General features: G+C 36.9%; 2 protein-coding genes across 2 annotated transcripts in view; both read right to left on the minus strand.

Moving 5' to 3' along the window:
* Window positions 1–22,432, minus strand: part of LOC134742853 (uncharacterized) — a 273,946-nt gene that overhangs the window by 53,951 nt on the left and 197,563 nt on the right. The window lies entirely within an intron of this gene.
* LOC134743210 (uncharacterized) lies at window positions 1,578–22,262 on the minus strand. The gene is made up of 9 exons (XM_063676591.1): window positions 22,137–22,262; window positions 9,733–9,827; window positions 7,957–8,027; window positions 7,238–7,341; window positions 6,530–6,609; window positions 5,344–5,429; window positions 4,809–4,986; window positions 4,299–4,405; window positions 1,578–3,044 (listed from the first exon to the last, which is right to left on the minus strand). The coding sequence occupies exons 1-9, from the start codon at window positions 22,149–22,151 to the stop codon at window positions 2,926–2,928; spliced, it is 855 nt and encodes a 284-aa protein (XP_063532661.1). The 5' UTR covers window positions 22,152–22,262; the 3' UTR covers window positions 1,578–2,925.

Here is a 22,432-nt window from a genome sequence, read left to right on the forward strand (position 1 = left end):
TTGATATCATCGGATGCAGGTCAAAGAAAATAAACAAAATGCGGTTTGTAGGATTCGCTTCCATTTCGATTGCATCTGTCAGTGAGTTGGTTTATTGATTTGAAAAAACTGTATACTCGTTTATGAACTCACAGAAATTTAGGAAATTAAATCTGTAAGAGTTTACGTAAGTTCGAGTCAATCAGCTCATTAAAATGAGCTAATAGTTTATTCGTCATTAGTTTTTTCTGACCATAATTTCATGTGCTATATGTAGCCAGGATAATAAACTAGAAGGTTTAACTACGCTTGGTCATCTGCCAGAAGTGCTGCACTGTTACTGTTAGTGTTATACATCTTCGTCTTTATGTATATGGAGTTTAGGTTTATGATATTTCTGGTTGGTGTATGTGTATGTTGGTTGCATTATGGTTTATCGGGTTGGGTGGCAGGAAGAGACCCGTTAGTAGCTAGGCTGTGAATTGTAACGGTAGCTAAAAGATGGATCAGCTGCCTCGTCTCGCTTAAATAGTGTGTGTTGAAGTCATAAGTTAGATTTGATTTGACCTTAATATTGTATCTAAGATTTAATATTATATTAATACAGTGACAATATTTTCATTTCTTGTGAAAATGGAGAAGGCGCCATCTAACTGCTAAATTTATTTATTATTGTAAAAGCCTATAAATAAAATGTTAAGACGCTTACTTCTGTAATTGGACAACAAAAAAATCCCAAATGTAAATCAGTGTTTCACCTGTCTCAATACTTGCCATTTAAAACCCGAATTCCTAACAATAGAGGGGAGGACTGGAGACAGAAAATTGTCGAACATAAGGACCAAAGAGAATATAACTACTAAGTTCGAACAAGGACGTTTATTTTATTCGATTTTTGAACATTGCGATTGCGCAGCTATTTTCTACGCATTAGGTACTTACTGATAAAGCCGATGCTTTTGATTAATATATTGTTTACGAATGTTGCTTTATTTTTAAAGTCTTATGTCCGTTTAATCTACAATAATATATTTATTTAAAATATAGAAGATTCGTGCTCCGCTAAATTTATTTCTCCGCATAAAGAAACCTTTAATACATTACCTTGTTTCTTATTTCCTGTACAACGCTCAGCATTAGTAACGATCATTAAAACTTAATTGAACCCCATTTTCCAAGTTTTCATGCGTGCGACAAAATTCGATTAGAGTTAATTAGAGTGCACTAGAAAGCTTACTAAGCCGGTAAGACTAGTCTGCCTAGTCTCGGTCTTGAATCGTTAGGGCTGGGTGCGCTATCGCTCCATATCGAACTGGTTCCACCAACTAGCCTTGAGAAAAAGTAGGTGCTCCTGAGAAACGTTTCAATGACTTTACAAAGGGAACGAGAAAAATTATCCTTAACCAATAATTATTTTTCTGATTTCTCCAATTATGATAAACATGAGTTCATTTTGTAATCTTACTAAATATTAAGTGTAAATAATAATATAAATATGAATTTATAAAAAAAACTATCTAATTTGGAATACAGCATATTATTTATAGATAAGAAATCTAAAAATTTTTTTTAACCCCAAAAAAATAAAATAAAATATGTATCTGTCAAATATTATGTCATTTATTTACATACAAGATATATACAGTGGTACTACGTAAACGAAATTAATAACTAGCTTAAATCTAAAATAGGCCCTTGAGGCATTGTACCAAGGATGCTGGCGGCATTTCCCCGCTGTATCGCAATGCTGATACGTTGTGCGAGAAAGCCGCCAGCTCTTCGGTCACCAGTTACGTCAACCAGACGCTTCGCGATTTCTGCAAACAACTTATGCGTGCTGGGACCCCATGGACCTAGAGTTTCAACTCCAAATGGAACGAAATGATACTCTCTACCGAGGCTCTTATATTTATTGCGTTTTAAAATTTCGGCGCTTTCCGCCGCTCCGCCCGCTTTTACATTAGTCCGTTGGAGGTGGGACGGTGCCAATGTGTCTACGCAGGTAGCATCCCACACCAACATAATATCCAACATAATTGGTGTCAAAATCATTTTGGACATTAGAAATGCAACATTAGTTTCTAGAAATGGCGGAAAGAAATAAAACAAATTCAATTTATGAATTAATATTTTTTTTATTTTGTTCAATGCTCTACAATAAGTTCAATCAGGTACAAGATAATATATTAATTATCCTATCATAATCGACGATTCTATCAAAGATGATCTCTGTTTAAAAGCTTTTTATTACCTCGATTTCTGAATAATATTACAAAAAGATGACCCAGTTTGTTCAATTACTTATTAAATTAAGTGATTTGCAATAAAATGCATAGGAATTATTCAGTTACACTTTGATGTATCTTCTTCGCTTCAAAAAATCAATCCAATTGAAGTGAAAAATAGTCAGCCGAATTATTTTGATTTGATGCTATTTTATACATTTTATAATGTCGAAATGGGCGGAGTCTTTTTCGTTCTAAACTTGTGTTTGGTTAGTAAAATATTGGCAGACCAAATCACAGAATCTTCACATATTTACTACTATAATTATCACATTGTCTAAATTTCATCTACACTTCATCAATATGTATACGTAGATAAAATTCGTTTAATGTCATTTTCCCTAAATATTAACTTTGACTTTAAAAGTTTCAATATTAGTTTTCAAAAATAGACGTCGATTTCTAGGTTTTCCGCTTCAGCAGTTTTTGTCAAATTTCTAAAATGTCATCAACAACTCACGTTGAATCACCTTATTCTTCAATCATTTAATATAACATTGGTATTTATATTGATTTTAAGTTTGTGGATGGGAAAGTCACATTAAATATTTAAACTTCAGGATCGGCTAGCGTGTAGAGTACTTTAAACAAGATTTCGACTTACAACATTGGCAAAGGAGTTAACACACTACATCTACTGTGCAGATATTTTGCTAGCAGTCTAAGGTTTGCGCGAGGCTTGGGTCGGCGCTGGTCTCGCGTTTCGCCTCGTTTCTTCCTTCAGTTCGTTGCTCTCCGGTGATTGGCCAACGCGCTTCTGCTCTGACGGTGCTGATGATTCTGAGGACACGCGGAATATTAAAATGAGGAGGAGTTATGTCCATAACAAATAAACGTAACTAGATTAACTAACCACTGGACTGGTCCATAAATTCAGTCGCTCAGCGAGCTATGGAAAGGGCTATGCTCGGAGTTTCTCTGAGGGATCGTATTCGTAATGAAGTCATCCGTCAGAGAACTAAAGTCGTCGCATAGCCCACCGGATTAGCAAGCTAAAGTGGCAGTGGGCCGGTCATATTAGCCGTAGAACCGATAACCGTTGGGGTAGACGAGTTCTCGAGTGGAGACCGAGTATCGGCAAACGTAGCGTAGGACGCCCTCTAACTAGATGGAGCGATGACCTTCGCAAGGAGGCTGGCAAGAGCTGTATTAGAGTTGCCGCAAATCGTGCTTAATGGCGTGCAATAGGAGTGGCCTATGTCCAGCAGTGATGATGATGATGATGATGATTGACTAATAGAGCAATGACAAAAATATGAATATACAGTTAAAGGCAACCAACCTAGAATAAAGCATGACTCACGCTAGAAATAGAAGGTTCTGGTTCGGGCCGGGGCGTCTGACACTTCGGTTTTCTATAGAAAGCATCACGTGATCACCGATTACGCATAGATAACGAAGTATCGGAAGCCTGAGCCCAGACCCGGACCGTTCTAGCGTGAGTCATCCTTAAGAGAACGAGGTTGGTTCATTTTCGACCTAAGGAAGCGGAACGCTGTGTTCGGAGCGTGGAGTGGGTAATTATGGTGGCTATTGTGGCTTTTCTACAGATCCTCATACTTATGCAGAATGTAGTGTAGATGCGTCTTTTAATGTTAGGCTAAGTAGATATGTGTAAGAGCGTTTAACTTTGTCCGATCCGATATCAAATGTCGGAAGGAGGTAAAATGCAAGATATATGTGTTTCTCTGTATTTATTTATGCATTTAATAAACCATTATTACTAAAAGACTATAAATAACCCAAAAAAGGCGGACTTAATGCCAATGGCACTCTCCTGCAGCTCTTTTCATAGGCGCCTTCCGACATCCGATATCGGAAAGTCCCCCGTCAGTTGGCGGACCGATAATACTTGTTTGTGTGCGTATGTGTAGGCATAAATGCTTGTCTTGTTGTATTGTGTGTGACCGCTAAAGACGGCGCCCGGGCGTGCCCCCGCAGCCTGACTACGCGGATGTAGGATCCGATATCGGATCGGACAATGTGAAAACGCTCTTAATGTCTTAAAGTGTATCCTAATAATTTTCTACTTACGATTTGCATTTGGAGCAGCGTTACCGACTGCTGCAGGTTGACGGAATGGAACGGGAGCTAAGCGAATCTGCTGACCCTCTGGTCCCGGTCCTTGAGGTCCAACTTGTCTGAAAATTCACACATAAATATTATTCATCTATTAGTACTCACAAACAACTTAAACAATGCATCCACACACCGAAGTCCTTTAAATTAGCAAATTAAACCCTAGCTAAGTTTGGCCCGGACCATTTATATAACGAAACAAAAGTTGTTAAGTAAGTAATTTTAGCTATATCTCAATTAAAAGATAAAGATAAACTATATTTATTTGTGACGATCACAACACAAGTACGAACATGTACAGACAACAACAGCAAGAAAAAAAGAAATCATCAATAATATATATAACAATATAATAATCTAGCTAATGACAGTAAGTTTACTGGATGTAATAATTTCAGTTGATGTTAAGAAACCAGCGAAAATATCGCAATGAGGGATATATTACTCTTATAGGTAAATACTTACTGGTATGCTAGGTTAGGATCTTGATACGCCAAGTCGAAAGGTCGCTGCAAGCCAAGAGGCGCTCCCAGAAGTAATCCAGGGTTGGCCTGCTGAGGCCCCAAGCCAGGTCTGTAGTACCCGTTCACTGGAGACAGCACTGCTTGCCCGGAGGGGTCGAGTAGGATGGCATTTTGGTATCCTGTAGAGACAGATAGACATGAATTTCGTAAAACTTTATAGAGTTCATATAATTATGTATAGGTATTTTTGTATATTTAGGAAGACGTAGCTACACCAAAGTGAAGCTTAAAAAAATATTAGATAATTTTTGATCACTGGTTCACTATGGTTTGTTTTTTCAATTCTTTTGAAATATATATTTTTTTAACGTAGATATGGCTTGACATTTCTGACAGACTTTTCACGCAATGTTTTTGAGATAAAACACATTTTACAACAACTTTACTTAGCCATTGTTCTGGTTAAGGCATTAGCATAGAGGTGGCAGTTTTTATTTTTAATGGATTCTGTCGTAAATACAAAGTATTCTCCTTACCATTTGCTGCATATGCTCCAGCGTTGCCCCCTTGAGGTGCTGCAGCTACAATGTATAGGGGCTGGTACCCTCCAACAGTGCCAGGCCTAGAATAAATTAAAAACAATGAGTATATATAAGACGTACCATACCTATCGACATCATGTTAATTTAGTCGTGCGCATTGACAACTGCATAATGAACCTAGTGTAAATTTCATTCGATATCGTGACAAGCGTTAGCGTTTGCGTTATGCCTATTTTTGTATGGGATTTTGAACAGCGCGCCAAGCGGGACGTTTTAGAAACTCAAAATCCCATACAAAATGAGTACGTCACGTCACGCTATTAAATGAAAACACTGGGGTACGGTCGAGGAAAAGGTGGATGGACTGTGTGAAAGATGATATGAAACTAACGCAAGTGAATGATGAGATGACGGGTGACAGAGATGTATGCAAGAAAAAGACATGCTGCGCCGACCCCAAGTGAATGGGACAAGGGCAAGCGAATGATGACTGGGGTACGGATTGCTGATGTGAGAGAAAACGGAATCGTAGAAACAAAATTGGATTTTAAATTCTTACAGTACAGTAGGTACAGTACAAAAATACATACTTACCTACAAAAAAAACTAGATATTTTGAATTATTCTTGTATAATTACTATATCGCATTGTAAATATACATTAAAGTTTACTGTTCGCTCGTGTGACTTTTACTTAAACCAAAGATTCAATGATTGTATTATGGAAGGTAGAGGAAAGGAAATGAATCCTAATATATCAAAAAGTGACCGTAATAAAAAACAGTAAATAGGCGGCGCCACCATACACTGAAGTACCTAGACCATACACCTAGTATTTTATATAGATGTGCACCCGTGCGACCGTGAGGGACAGAACATACGCAATGCGTATTAAAAATTAAAAACACGTTTTAACATTCCTGACAACATACCAGAAACAACCTACGTAATTTGGTCGGGTTATTTGCTGCCCCTCCCCCATTTCACCTATATATTACAATACTCTTTGGTCTCAGAGCCTAATACTTAGCGCCACCGGAGAGATGAGGAACTATTATTTACAGCTGAAAGCTGGTCACTTTTGCAACAATTCTGCCATAAGAGACGAACACGTCTAATACAATAAATTAATCTTCAAAAAAGTAAAACTGATGTACACACTACTGTTCCTGTTTATTTACCTGTATCCAGGGACTGGCATATGCACAATGAACACACGCTGTCCAGGCACCAAGCCCGGCAAGTTGGGAGATACTGGGTTCTGAAAATAAAATCCCACTGTTAACATAAGCTAATGTTTGCTTGCTTCTTTCCTGACGCAGGCGTTGGATATTTTTACTTTTGTTACACCTTTCGTATCTGATTTATGAAAATTATTTAATTAGTTTACATGTTACCAAAAAGTTCCAATATTGTTTAAGTTTTTTTAAAATATTTTCGATACTAAGGTTATTATACCTACCTACTTATTTAGGTAAGTATAAAATATAGAAATCTTATCGTGTAAAATTTGTTTTTAGAATAAATACAATTTATTTGTTACTGAAAATCTTTTCCTAGAACTGATGTAAGAGTGTTACCCATTACCAGTCCGCCAGACGATACCGGCCTCTCAGTTGTTCGGAACGGTCAAATTTTTGTTCCAACTGACAGGCTGATATTATCCGGCGGACTGGTAATGGATCCCTTTAGACAAACGCTAATCAAAAAGCATAATAGGATGACAGTTGTCATTTGGCTAAGCCGTGCTACTATGGACGGTATATAGTCTCCATGCGTGCTACAAACTTACTTTACTCTTTGCTACAAACTATTGCACTGTCAACCGTCGAAGGTGACAGACGTTCTATAGGATCCTATAGTTAGTAACTATTTAGGCTGATACTGACCTGCTGAGGCGGCTGCTGCGGCTGCTGCACTCCTGGAACCAGTTCCACTTCGCTGTCAGGCTCGAGGCTCTCCAGCCGAGCCGGCGCGTTCGCATTCACTTGGCCTGGAATTATATTAGTATATACTACCTACTTAACACCATAGATAATATGGGGTATCAACTCACCATTATTTGAAAGTAATAAACTACGACTCCAGATACCTAACGTTAACTCATGATTATAGTATTTTTCAAACTCGATGGGTACGCTGGCAGGTGTAATTTTTCGAGGTTTGGCGTTTTTAGATTAAAAGTTATGGAGATGACACTTGCCACTCTACCTATCCAGTTTGAAAAATACTATACTTATTTATGAATTTCATGTTATCAATTTTTGTTTTGTACAATAACTACTACTACTACTTACACAAATAGTCATTTGTGAGTAAGATGGGATATTTCAACGAGATGTGTTTTTTTCATACAAAATTTTACATATTTAAGTTATGCAACTTACCAAATGTTAAGTTCTAAAAATAGGTCGCATAAATTGTTCATAGTTCAGATACCTACGTAAGTACGTATTTTTTTATTAGGTGGCCTTGTGATGGAAGCAACTGTCAAATTATATTAATATATTATTTCATTAGGCATCCGGTTGTCGCCTATTTACTGCTATTGTTCCAAAATTATGTTCCTAAGTAAAAACAACAATTTGTATTGTGCTGTCATTGTTACCTAGCTTCTGTTGCGCCTGGTTGTAGTAGTTCGCCACTTCCGCGTTGTCCAAGTAATACGACTGCTCCAGACTAAAAAGAATAACACATTTTAAAGTATTCAATATTATCTATAATAGCATCCAGATTTGCCATTTAAATAGGTGCCTGAGTCAAAATTATTTTCTTTGTCTTCCCCTCTGTCACGCTTCTATTTTTGTCTTTTATAGAATAAATAAAAAAGTCGAGTGTATTTCATTTCTAGCCGTAGATTATAATTCTGTTAAGAATTTTTTTTTGAAAAAAATTCAAAACTAAATTTCACCTAATACAAAAAGCTCCACTCCGTCACATTTGGGGACAAAAAACAAGACAACGAAAATATTTTTGACCCACGTACTGTAAAAAGAACCAACAAACTCTCCCAACGATATAGACTTATCTTGGTCTAACTCTGTTCGAGTTAGTTTTGGTTAGTATATGTGCACTTTTCAACCAAAAGGTACCACATTGTCGCTTGTTGATAAGGTTGATTTCTAATTGAAGCTATTATGGAAATAGCGCCTTACTGACAAGCGACAATAAGTACCCTTTTGGTTGAAAAGTGCACATATACTAACCAAAACTAACTCGAACAGAGTTAGACCAAGATAAGTCTGCAACGATTTTGATAGCACATGCAGTGATTGCATTGCAAGTTTGGTGCAAGTGTTATTTAAAACGTCAAACTTCTATGAAATTATTAACGCTTGCACTGCGTATGCTATCAAAATCGTTGCAGACTCTTCTTGGTCTAACTCTATGTTTGTTTAGGTATTAGGTGTAAAATTACTATTTGGATTGAATGACGCAGTTCTGAGATAAAATAAATGGGAGAAGAAAACTTACAAAAAACTGAAAACAACATTGTTTTTGATATATAATTACGCTTAACTTGTGGGCTCTAGTTGCAGTATTGAATTGTAGTATCTGTCGCTTAACTTCAAACTCGGGTAAATCCATTCGACGCTCTCAGCCCTCTCTACCCTATTACCTTTTCTTAATAACAAAATCGTATACTCTGACAGATGGATTTACCGAGTTTGAATTTAAGCGACTCATATACAATTATAGTTGGGTGGTTTTTAGTACGCAACTTTTGATTTTATTGTTCACTTTTTTCTGGGCTATTTTTATTTTATTTAGTAACGGCAGTTTATATAATATCAGTTGGTACATCAAACTAATTCTCGGCATTGTCGCAGCAGGTTTCCATCACAAAACTGCTGATTGTATCTAAATGACACCTTTGTAGTTCCGACATTCATCTCCGAATTAAAATTGTACCTAACAAACCTAACAAACGTTTTAAAACGGCTGTCTATTTTGTCATTTATCTGGCTTGTCTGACTTAGTCTGCATTATATGTATTGTAGACTCTTTGGTTTTCTACACCATCAGCCTTATTTGTCTATGAAGGATTTTAAAATTTACTTCTAAATATAATGTCACTTGATTTCAGTTAAATTGTATGGTCAAGTCAAGTGTCATAGTTGTGATTTTAACTACCTATCTTATTCGTATAAATATTTGGAAAATAAACCAGTCACATACAAGGTAAAATTCTTTTTAAATATTGCAGCCCATACGTACTCTTCTTTTTTTATATGCTCTTTTCTTCACTTTTCTTTCTTCTTCTTTAAACAAGCATTACAACCCAGCGCCGTTTTTTTTCTTACAATGGATTATATATAATATATAGAGTAGCTTCACTATGAGACTTCATCAGAATTAGGTTGCATTATATTATATAACTTACCCGGGCTGAAAGTTGGGATTCCCAGGCCCTTGGTAGAATCTTGGCTGGCCGGGGGGCGCTGCTGAGACAGCCGCGAGCAAAGTTGCAGTGATGCACTGGAAAATACACCGTATAATTGTCAGTCCACATTTAGATGTTAAGTACACCATAATAATGAGGTCTGGTGTAACTGGGTCTAGAAAATGTAAAAAATAATTACAATTATTATTATTATTATTAGATACCTATAACTTTTCTAAGCCGGTGTTATATTTTGTTTGTCTTTTCCATCACGGAACAATGGTGTTCCGGACCTTTGGAAGGCGTTCGCGGAGCCGAAGCCAACACGTAGATGCCATTTTGACACTTTAATTAAATGTAAGGGGTACACCGAGCGGATGCTGCCCTTGCCCGTGTCATGAGACACACGCAGAGGCAGCGTTTATTATATTGTGTTATTATTACCACCGGCATTCTCGGTGTCATGGATCCTGACCTGACCAGGGCACGAATTAGAAAATATTTTTTTTACAAATCACTTTTATTGGGCTATTTGCTGCCATTAATCTGTTAAATATGTACCCTGTAGTATTCAAGTAATCAAAATAGGTTTGTGGTCGGAGGAGGGGTACCACTATCCTGGCCCAAAAACAGGAAAATGTTAAGATTTAAGAGGTTTAAGAGGAATTTACTCCTGCGGACGCTTCGGCTGTGGAATGAGCACGTTGCCGAGGTTTTCCCGAGGGGCTACAGTATGGGGTTCTTCAAAAAAGGAGTGTACAGGTTTTTAAAGGGTCGGCAACGCGCGTGTAATATCTAGTGTTGCAGGCGTCCATAAGCTACGGTAGCTGCTTACCATCAGGCGGGCCGTATGATTGATTGCCACCGACGTGGTATAAAATAAAATAAATATATTTTATTATGAATGCACGAACGAATGCATTATTTAAATTAGTACCACTAATTCCAACCCAATTAACGCACTCTACCACAAATGTATTACTAAGTATATACATTACGGCATTAGGATTATAGTTCAGTTATTTTAGTGTTTTGTTTTTAAATACTATTTTAGTTCTATTGGATATGAATGAATGTTAGAAAAAACTAAAATAGAGAAACAATCCTACAAGTAGGAAGCAAATCCATCATCGGAAGTCTCGCAATAAATACTATAATAGCAGTTTAATATCATATCTTCTTCATCTTAATTCATTGTGATTAAACTACATTATCGCAGCAAAAGAACAATGCCAATAGGTACTTCAGTCCTAGTTAGTGAAATATATTATTTAATAGAAGAATCAAATGTTTTCTAATGGAAAATCTAGTACCTATATCATACAGAAAGCAACGTGGTTATTTCTTAGCCTTATTTTTTTTTCAAAGTCTCAATTATTGAATGTTTTTTTTTTTTTTTTTTCAATAAATAAAAAAGTAGTTAGCCGACTTTGCTTGCCAAGACACAAACCTGTTGTTTTCGTCTATTTTAGTAACTTGATCATGACAACATGATGACAACGAATATGGATCTCACGTTCATTAAGATTACCCGATTAGCATTCTGTGGCGGTAGACGGCACTTTAACTTCATCTAAACCTCATTTCCAAGATCAATTTCAAATATGCGACGTTGTGTGCATCACACATAGTAAATTTTATGATTTTCTACAGACATATATCTAATAGGACTATGTATAGTGTGTATGTACCACAGTTTACTTATATGAATGTAAATACATTCAAACAGTGACTTAACGTGTTTTGACTGCGGTGTTTTGATGATTGTAAAAAGTAGCGACGTGTTTAGCAATTTATACGTTTTTATGTGCACTCCAATTTTAATATTTTGACTAAGAAATGGGAAAAATAAACCAGAACTTTTTATCAAAGGACATATTAATACAAGTTGGAGTTGGACTCGTGCAGGCCGTATGAATTTTCACCGTGAAGCACTCCAATTGTCACACAAGTTTGAGTGATTTAGTTAGACAGTTAGATATATGTCTGTGATTTTCTATGAAGATTCGCAACTTTCGAGGCACAGTTTTCCGGTGCCCGACCTCCGAAGAGCAAGGTGAGCCGTGTGTTTGAATTACAATGGACGTCGGGGACCAATTCTCGGTTTTATTAGAAAGGCCAAATGATTAGACTTGATCGTAATATTCGCTAAGTCATGTTTTATGGCGCAATGTCAATCGATGCCGTTTTTGGAAGGATTCCATATTATATATCTACAGACAGCATTAAAACAAATACTACTGTAGCATCCACAGATGAACAGCTGCCAGATGCCAAGATCAGGGAATAGTGAAAGTGTAGTTAAAAGTAAAAGGGTGTCACTCTATGTAAAATTGTATAGGGATGGATTAACTATTTCTTGTTACTCTGTTCCGTCAGCCAGGGGACAAAAGTATTGTAGTTGTTAGAAGAAATTGTACATATAAGTACTAATTTCTTCAAACACGATTGGTGACCCTATACGGAAATGGCACAAGCCTGGTAATTATGGCATAAGGGTGGTAATTTATAAAATTACCACTAAAGCGTGTTCATTGAATTTAAATGCCTTAAAATCAGTTTTTAAATAGTGATCCATCAGAAGGTAACTAGCAAAGAGTGACAATAAAAAGTTGTTTTACCCATAGGTAGGTACCTAACTTCTTTTTACGTTTATGCGCCCTACTGTTCAAATTTTACTGCTGTGTTTAGTTGTGTTTATTCTTTGTAATGTTTACATAAAATTTACAGAAAGTAGCATTAAAGTTTTTTCCTGATTCGGCTACTACCTATTATGTTGCAGCTATTAAGTATAAATTAGACCTGCTATACATAATGAATGCGTGAACATGATTGGGCAGTTACACGCAATTTATGCGAGTGTTATGAAACAGGAACTAAAGAAAAACTTCACATTTTATTGTTTACATACCCGCGTGTTCATTATAAGGATACTTAGCATAAAAAACTCACAATTTTATCAATTTCAAATTGAAAAAGAGTAAGCACAACACGCCTCACTTTTACCTGATGGTAAGTGTCGCTGCAGTCTAGGATGGAGTATGCCTACCTAAAAGATATCTATGCACTAATATTGTCTTCGGTTACCGCGATAGTTACTGAAATAAAACTATGAAAACGGATTATATCGCGTATATTGAATTTATAATACATCCCGACGTTTCGAACCCTTTACAGCGTTCGTGGTCAACGGGTGACTGAGGAAAAATTACAAAGTGCAAAAATACCCACATACTAAAATAATGAACAATCATAGACTATAAACTTTAAGGGTGGTTGTACAAACGCTGTAAAGGGTTCGAAACGTCGGGATGTATTATAAATTCAATATACGCGATATAATCCGTTTTCATAGTTTTATTTCATGTCTATGCACTCTTGACAATATATAATATTTCGATAATATTTCAAACAAACAGAAGCAATTATTTAATATGAATCATTTCCTTGATTGTTTAAGATGAATCCCGCCCTCAGCCAATGTTCTGTTTCTATTGTGAGACTATTTCATATAAGTATAAGTAATACCTAGTCAAGTTGAAGTTTCACAGACAACATTTTCCATTTTTTCGCGCTACATTAATTATTTTATTATACAATAATGCTGTTAAGGTATATAAGCATATGTCGCAGTACGATAGAGAAATCCGTTATATAGTTATAACCCTAGGGATATAACTATATGTCGTAACATAGTTATGCGACAGCGATTCATTACTATCTTACTAGGAATATAACTATAATACGTCTTTAGTTTAGTGATATAGTTATATTATTGGATAAAGTTTAGTGAAATAATTGTAGGTAGAAGTGCGGCGGTGCGGCGGAGGTATAGTTATATATATCCCTAGACGATAGAATATGTCGTCGCTATTCTTTGGGTAGCGGAAACAGAGAAATTAATCGAAAAAGTAGGTGTTGCAAAAACGTTATGAAGCCTACATTTACACACACAATTACAGTAAATAAACATACACATATAAGAAATACACATATACACGTAAAAGAATAAGATTGTGTGCAACCTGCACACACAATTAGATCACCTCGCCCGCTTATGTACAGTCAGCAATACTATTCGCTTAGCACCTTTGCACACAAACTTCTATGCAGGAGGGTCACTTATTTCTCTGAATGCATGAACACATAGGCGCCACAAGTCACTCTATCTTACATCCATATCAAAATACGTTCAGTCAACAGTCGTGATTATCTTTTTTTCTGCCCTTTTAATGCGTAATCTAAAGCATCCGGAAGTGATCATCACACAGCCATAAATAAAATAAATTAGCATTAATACCTATTAATGTATTCTTTGAGACGCGGACTAGGGTAAACTATGGTAATTAAAGCTATCTGAGCACGTCATACCTTAGCTTGTTGAATTACCCAGTTACCTTATTTATAAACCGTTTTGTCTTGACTGTGGGTTTAGTCCTAGTATTACTTGAACTGGTGCTCTGTAATAACTTGGCGTAATCAAAGCTCACACACAAGCTGGTTTACTGAAGGAAACTGATAAGATCTTACATAATACTGTTAAATAAAACGAGAAAAACTAATATATTCGTCTAAGAGGCGCCTATGATGGTTTCTTATTCAATGAATGCCAAGTGAAGACCGATTCATCAGTTGCTAACTAGATGCTACCTCCATACATCTATTAAAATGTTCCATTAGATGTTTATTGCTGCCGGGGTGTTTTTTAGGGTTCCGTACCCAAAGGGTAAAAACGGGACCCTATTACTAAGACTCCGCTGTCCGTCTGTCCGTCTGGCCGTCTGTCCATCTGTACGTCTGTCCATCTGTCCGTCTGTCTGTCACCAGGCTGTATCTCATGAATCGTGATAACTAGACAGTTGAAAATTTCACAGACGATGTATTTCTGTTGCCGCTATAACAACAAATACTAAAAACTACGGAACCCTCGGTGCGCGAGTCCGACTCGCACTTGACCGGTTTTTTTTCAATAAAATTGTACAGGTGTATTGACAATAAACACTTATAAATTTTAAATTTGCTCGCTGACATGACTGATTAATTTGTCTATAATCAACCTCTATAACAGACAAGGGAACGCTTTTTCTTAACACTAGCACCTGCACGCGACTTTTTCTACGTAGAAAGATTTATTCCTAATAAAAACTATTCTGTGTCCTTCAAATTAAATCTAATAAATTTAAACCTAATCTAAACTGGTTCAGTGGGTAAGGGTTAAGAAGTAACAAGACAACCAGACAGGGTTACTTTCACATATAAGTTTAAGAAGCGATTAGTAGTGATTATTGATTAACTTGACCATACCACGTCTACTAAATTGTATTGTAATTATATTGTATTGCATTGTATTCAAGACACTCTCCCGTTGAACGGAGCAGTGATGTCACACGCACACGACCTTTAACTATGGTGTGCCGATGTGGGTGAAGGCCCTACGACCTCTACATACTAATACGAGAACAATCCCCGCTAGCTTCCTTCCGTCGTTATCAAATTACATTAATTACGAACATTATCTAAAGGATTCGCTTGCTTGCTTACAAGCCTGTCTCTTGTTTTAATGATTATCCTGTGATGTCGGAGATTATTCATCAAATCTTTATCTATAGGTACATAAAACAGTGCTTGCTGTTGCAGCGTTACTGCTGGAGCGTTGACGCGGGCAATGATTAACAATAAATTAATTGATTGGACAATAGGTAATGGGGTTGGCAACTGTCAAAGGTTTGCATAGATGGCGACATCATAGCTTACCCCTTTCTCTAGATTTGTTCTATGAGATTTGGCTTAACGGACTGGCATCCAGGCCATAATATTCCAAAAAAAAAAACAAGAATTTGACACAATTCTAGAAATTGACAGGGCAAGCTATGCTGGCACCATCTGTAAAAAACTTCGACCGGCCAACCCCACTGAATGTTTTTTTATCTCCTTGATGAAATGAGTGACGGATTGAACATTGAAATCGCGACAGTAATAGAGGGCAATGACAGGAACGCAGTCATTCAAGGAAATTACAGTGACATTGCCCGCGTCAACGCTTCGTAGGTAACGCTCACTAATGCTGCTGTAGTCGCAATCCAAACTTTGTTAACCTTTGTATGTCTTTTCCTCCTTTAAATTTAAGTGTTGAATTTAAAATGGTGCAGTCCAATTTGAACAATAAGATACGTCATTTACTAGTTCTAGAAACCATATGGATTAGATGTCATTGTCAAAAATGACGTTTCTTCAAACAAAAACGTCATTATTAACACTGACATATCTAATCCATATCATTTCTAGAACTACATAGTAAATGACGTTGCTAGGCCTAAATACTTTAATAAATAGTTTTGACAAATTATCGTTGAAATGTAACTGGTATTATTTCATGTTTCTAATAAGTTTCCCGGTTAACACTTGTAAGTAAACGTTGCCTAGCTCTGTGATATTACTGTTACTTTTGAGGGGCCCACTGATTATGAGTCCGACGGATGATATCAGCCTGTCAGTTAGAACAAAAAGTTAACAGTTCCGAACAACTGATAGGTTGACGGTATCAGCCTGTCAGTTAGAACAAAAAGTTAACAGTTTCGAACAACTGACAGGCTGATATCGTCCGGCGGACTGATTATCAGTGGGCCCCTTTATTTGTTCAAGTCCGATTTAACTTTAAATCGCATAACTCCACAGATAGTCATCTAAATACATAATAATTCGTGAACAACGGTAAGCACGTGGTCCGAAAACAGAGCTGTTTGCATGCAAATGTTTTCTGCGCGGCCGACGAACCCGCAGTGACAGACGGACAAAAAAACTGACTGGCAAAGACCTTGACAATTTCTCAAGTGGACTCAACGATATTGGTTATAATGAGTCATTTTAGGGATGCGACAGCATTAGTGTTAGTAAATTTACACTCAGCAGTATGTACAATCGGGGACATTCCCGGTGAACCACCTTAAGGGCAAAAATCGTTTAAATGTCTTGCATAAGGTCAGGCGATATGATAAAAGTGATGACCAATAGCATGGCACAAAATGTGGCGTGTTGAAAAATCAGGTGAAGTTTATAACAGGCTAAAGTGAGGGAGTGTCATTATAAACAGCATATTTTTCATAGATGTCTGATATTAATGATGCCATTGCCACACTGCGACACTGCATTTGTCATTGCAAATGCTATGCAGAGTTAGCTTGGTCCGACCATAGCTATGCAGACGTCTAGTATGAATTAAAAATGTTCTGGGAGTGATAGATATTGCGTTTGTAGTAACCTCAGAAAAGTTTTTTCTAACCTCTAATGCCGGTGGTCTATCCACTATGTGCGTTAATTCGTGTATCGGAAACTGAGATAATATAATCAAGAACTACATATATTTTTCCCACGTCTACGAATATCAACGTCTTTTAGAAAAATATGATTCTGTAAGGAGATTTTTCGTCTTCTGCCTCAGGGAACGGCCTAAAAACTACTAAACGGGTTTATGCGGTTTTCACCTATCAATATAGGTAGAAGCAATTCTTGAGGAAGGTTAAGGCGTGTAACTTGTTAAGGTTATTTTCTACCCGTGCGAAGCCGGGGCGGGTAACTTTCTAATCAAAGAGGATATAATATTATAGAGCGGTACTGTCATAGTAAATTTTGTAACCACAGTAAATTCACTGCCATCTATCGACACACTTTAAAACTAAAAATGAAGATTTATAAAAATACGATAAAATGTATTTAAATATGGATAAATGTTTTTTTTTATTTGCATTAATCATTTTTATTATTTTGACCCATGTTCTTTCACTGATATGCGTTAAAATTCTTAAATAACAAACGAAACCGTCAACGCCCTCTATACGAGAGTAGGCCAAAGGTCGACATCTGATCTGAAATTTTCGTGTTTTTCGAGGCACGTTTTTTCCTTAGACTGTATCCATCTATTACGTAGTTATATCTATCTTTGTTTCCAATATAAACAAAAAACAAGTACGATTAGTTTTCGAATTCACAAACATTGTATTTACGTCCGCGTATCTTGGATTGACCAAACTTGGATTTATTACTATATGTATTGATACATAAACCTTTGAGATTTATGTTTTCGGAGAATCATGACTTACGCTGTACATATTTGGAATGTAAGTACTTGTACTTAATGTATTTTATATGGTCATGTTTTAAACATTCATCAGCCTTTGCACTAAGATGCCGAAGAGTTGGATTAGTATAAACCCAAGGAACGTGCTAAATCGAGGAAACATTGCTGAAAACAATTATCTATGTATAGGTAGCTATGATTGAAAACGAGATGAACGGCGAAAATGTTAAGCAGTGAAGTGTTTCAACACAACACCACTACCAATTAAAGGGTAGCATGAATATCTTGTTGTTAACAACGTATTATTGGCCCAGAACCGATCCTCCCGATACCGTTTAGCAAGGTACGCTCAATGCTGCTGGCACGTACAGGGAAACCACACAGAACATTGGCTAAACCAGACTGGATGCCAAACCAGGCCAAACAAGCCATGCCTGGCATCAACGGAAAGCTCACAAGGGTGCTCCTTCAATTAGGAAGGACCCGACTGAGCATGGTAACCAGTGTCATAACAGGTCATGGACTATTTAACAAACATCTTTTTATAACAGGTGTCACAGACAGTCCCCTATGCAGAGGATGCATGGAGACAGAAGAAACAGCCTCTCACGTGGTGCTGGAGTGCAGCGGAGTGGCCCCATACAGGGCAAAACATCTCGGATCCCCGAGAGACCTCCCTGAAGTCCTACTTAACATCAAAGGTTTGATAGGTTTCCTCGAGGAGTTGGGCTGGCAGGACTAGCCCACCCCCATGTCACACAAAATAGGCGCCAGTCGTCGAGTTGCGGAAAATCGCCCGAACTACAATACAATACAATACAACAACGTATTAAAATCGACGACGAGAATGACAGTTTGTAAATATGCATAAACAAAACAAAACAAATAATCATTCAATAGAATTAGATTAGATTCATAGATAGATAGACTCAGCCCTTTTTTGGGCGGTTTGCTGATCTCCATTAGGAGTAAGCTCTAGCCACTTAGGTACGTACAAATTTATCGCACCTAAGTTGCGATTGTCTAGACTTTTTTTATGAAATAGGAGGCAAACGAGCAGACGGATCACCTGATGGTAAGCGATTACCGCCCCGCCCATGGACACCCGCAATACCAGAGGGGTTGTAAGTGCGTTGCCGGCCTTTAAGATGGGAGTACGCTCTTTTCTTGAAGGTTTGAAGGTCATATCGGTCCGGAAATACCGCAGGCGACAGTTCATTCCACAGGTTAGCTGTGCGAGGCAGGAAGTTTCTAGAGAAACGCACAGTTGAGGACTGCCAACCATCTAGGTGGTGAGGATGGTAATGTTGTCGCGTAGGGCGATGGCGAAAAGAAGCGGCAGGGATTAATCCGAACAATTCCTCGGAGCACTCCCCGTTATACACGCGATAGAAAATGCAGAGCGAGGCCACATCTCTACGCAGCGCCAAGGAGTCAAGCCGTTCCGAAATACGCTGGCAGTCGACAATTCGAGTCGCTCTTCGTTGGATGCGGTCCAGAGGGAGCAGCTGGTATTGGGGTGCCCCTGCCCATAGATGAGAGCAGTATTCCATGTGGGACTATGTGGGAACCAGATCATGATATCGTTAACTGACGCAAAGGACTTAACCGTCATGGCACTGACGTTTCCTTTCTACCTTTAATGATTGCAGTTTAAACTAATTTAAACTAGAGTTGTGCCGTTCCCGGTAACATTCCCCATCTTGTATGGGGAATGTTACCGAGCGAGAAATTTCCCCATACGAAATGGGGAATGTTACCGGGAACGGCACAACTCTAATTTAAACTGATCAGTTAAGACGGTTACAGTAAATAAGAAAATACGCGGTCACCTATGTATTTTGTAGAACCAAATTTTTCTCGGATTGTCGAGAGTAATAACGTAGAGTAAACACACAGTGCTCTGGAACGACACAATCAAGACAGTTGCTAAATGTAGCCTCTATCCGCGGTCCATATATTGCCAAATGGTCACAATCACAATGCCTGGGGAGAAAAAATAAGTAAAGGTAGGTACGTAAGTATATAAAGTACCTATGAAAGAATAAACAAAAATGACAAAATAATCACGAATATCCAACGGCGTCTTAGACCATTGCAGTCACATTGCACAAGTTGTCACGCGCATTTTAACATGTGGCATCGAAATCCCTTTATTTCCAAACCGCCTGCAATTTGTCCCATAATTACGGTGCAGAGAGCCGAGGGACGCGCGCCGCTGCGTTCGTGCATACGACCTGGATTCGACTTATTTCGATAGTATACTTGTCATTACTCATTACGTCCCTTAGGCAATGCAGCTGAGCACTGGTGGCCTAGTAAGGACTTCCAAATCCGACATTGTGGGTATCGAACTCCAGCTCGTCCCAATAGTTACCAATACTTAATACTACTGTAATTTATTTTTGTAAACCTGTGTTGTGTATAATAAAGTGAATGTACGACAATTTGATATTTAAAATTTCTTATGTAGCTATTTTATTGTGAGAAAACCTGACTAAACTCAATGGTGCCTATAACTTCTTCTTTGGGTTGGAATTGTTTTCGTTAGGCCAATTCTTTGGGTTATGCGGATCTACTCGGATTATAGGTTAAGAAAATAAAACTCGTTTAACTTTACGCAAAATAATAATAGTACTGAATTAAGCATGTCAAAATGGAATGAACGATGAAATATACTACTTTTTAAGAACTTGGGGATTTAATGCTGAATTTGAATTCTATACTAAATACATACTTTTACACTATCATATTCTATTCATAATATAAATAATTCCAGGTTATGATATTTTAAATGACTCTACACAAATTGTTGAGACAGGTTTATACTTTAAACTCGATAGCAAGTTATACTAATGGTGTTATTCAGAAACGACTGTCAAGTCTAACAAACTTATGGTATTCGTTTGTCCTTTTCCGACATTTTAACAATTGTGTTTTATTACAAAAGGTATTAGGTTTGCTAGGTTTTATGAATAAGGGCCTTAACTTGTCAAATAAATGTCCTTTCTATTAATATTCCTATATGGCTGCAATTCATAACCATTGGTGCATGCATATTTACTTAAAACTGGTGGTTGCCACGTCCAATAACATATTGATAACACATAATTTTGCTGTTGAAAAGCACAAGCTGATCAAATTATATCTAGTTTAGTATAGACATGAAAGTTACGTATGGTTTTCAGGTGTTACTTGTATGCTTACCTATTTGGTTTTTTGTTTTGCGTAAAACGCTTTGCAAATAATTCTGATGTTTTTATAAATATTAGATTGACTTGATCATTAAAGTTGAAAGCACATGAAATAAATAAATTCTAAATAATGGATATAAAATCTTTTGTTTGTCGAAACGGTCAAATAATGTGTGTGTTCGCTAGTGTGTGCGTAACTTACTTTCGATACATCTCGCTTGCACTAATATGCGAGTACGAGCGAGATGCATAGAAAGCATTTTAATTATTTTTATTCTTTAACAGATAAACAATACTTCAGTAAAATACATAAATTCTATAATACATAAATGTTATATTTTTTTAACTAAAATCATATTCTCCTTTACACTGATTTAAACTGTCACGATTTATACTCATTATTATTCACATTTCACAACGACGGGAATTAATCGCGTAAAATAAATTTTAAATTTACCTCCGACGTTTCGAGGACGGCGTTACTACTACTACTCCTCCTTTCTATTCTCCTTTACCTTTGATACATAAACGCAAACGTTTGTTAAAATTATCAACAGTATGCCGATGCCGCAGTAAAAAAATGAATTGTGTAAATACAATAAATAAATAAATTGTATAATGTGTATAATATTAAAATACAGATATTAATGTTTGCTAGTCATACGTTTATTGGTCGCCCTTCGAGCGATATAATGTACCTCCAAGTACCTCTTAATCAAAATTTGATAGACTTCATCGACCGCTCGCCGGCCTCTTATCATCATTATTTAATCAGGTTTCCGATTTAATTAATGATGGGTTACTATGGTTCAAATATTATGGAATGAAGAGTACCTAAGTATTTGGTTCCTATAGTTTTAACAAAAGTCTTGCTCAAATAATGATGGGTTATATCGTCATCGTCGTAAAAAAATAATGAAACATAAATCAACCTCATTATGGTACTAATACGGTTCACTATTTCAATGAACAAGTTTAGTGTCTTGTGTAGAAAAAGAATTACGATAAAAAATAGAGTAGTATAAATAGTTAAAATTATGTTTTTTTCCTCATTCACTACGAATTATAACTACCAAATAATAAAACTTTTTGTTAATATTTTTAACCTAAATAAAAATAAACAAAATCAAACTCACAATAAAGGCCGTCATGTTGTCCCCGAGCGCACGCGTGAAGAAATGCGCGGGACTCGTGCGCACCTTGCTTATATCGACTTTCCGCTACGTATTGTTTACGTTTTCCTCTGCAATACGGTGCATCCTAGGAATTTTAGCGTAAAATGTATCTGAGTCACGGTTCATTGATATGTAAAAATGCCCAAACATGGAAATGGACATTTTGTGCATCTTACTTTAATCCTTTGATCGCCAAGCAGAGGTCACAAAATTTAAAAAACTAATTTAAAATTAATAGGGCCGATATGTACAACAGT

The sequence above is a fragment of the Cydia strobilella genome, chromosome 7, assembly GCF_947568885.1.
Source record: "Cydia strobilella chromosome 7, ilCydStro3.1, whole genome shotgun sequence".
Lineage (NCBI taxonomy): Eukaryota > Metazoa > Arthropoda > Insecta > Lepidoptera > Tortricidae > Cydia > Cydia strobilella.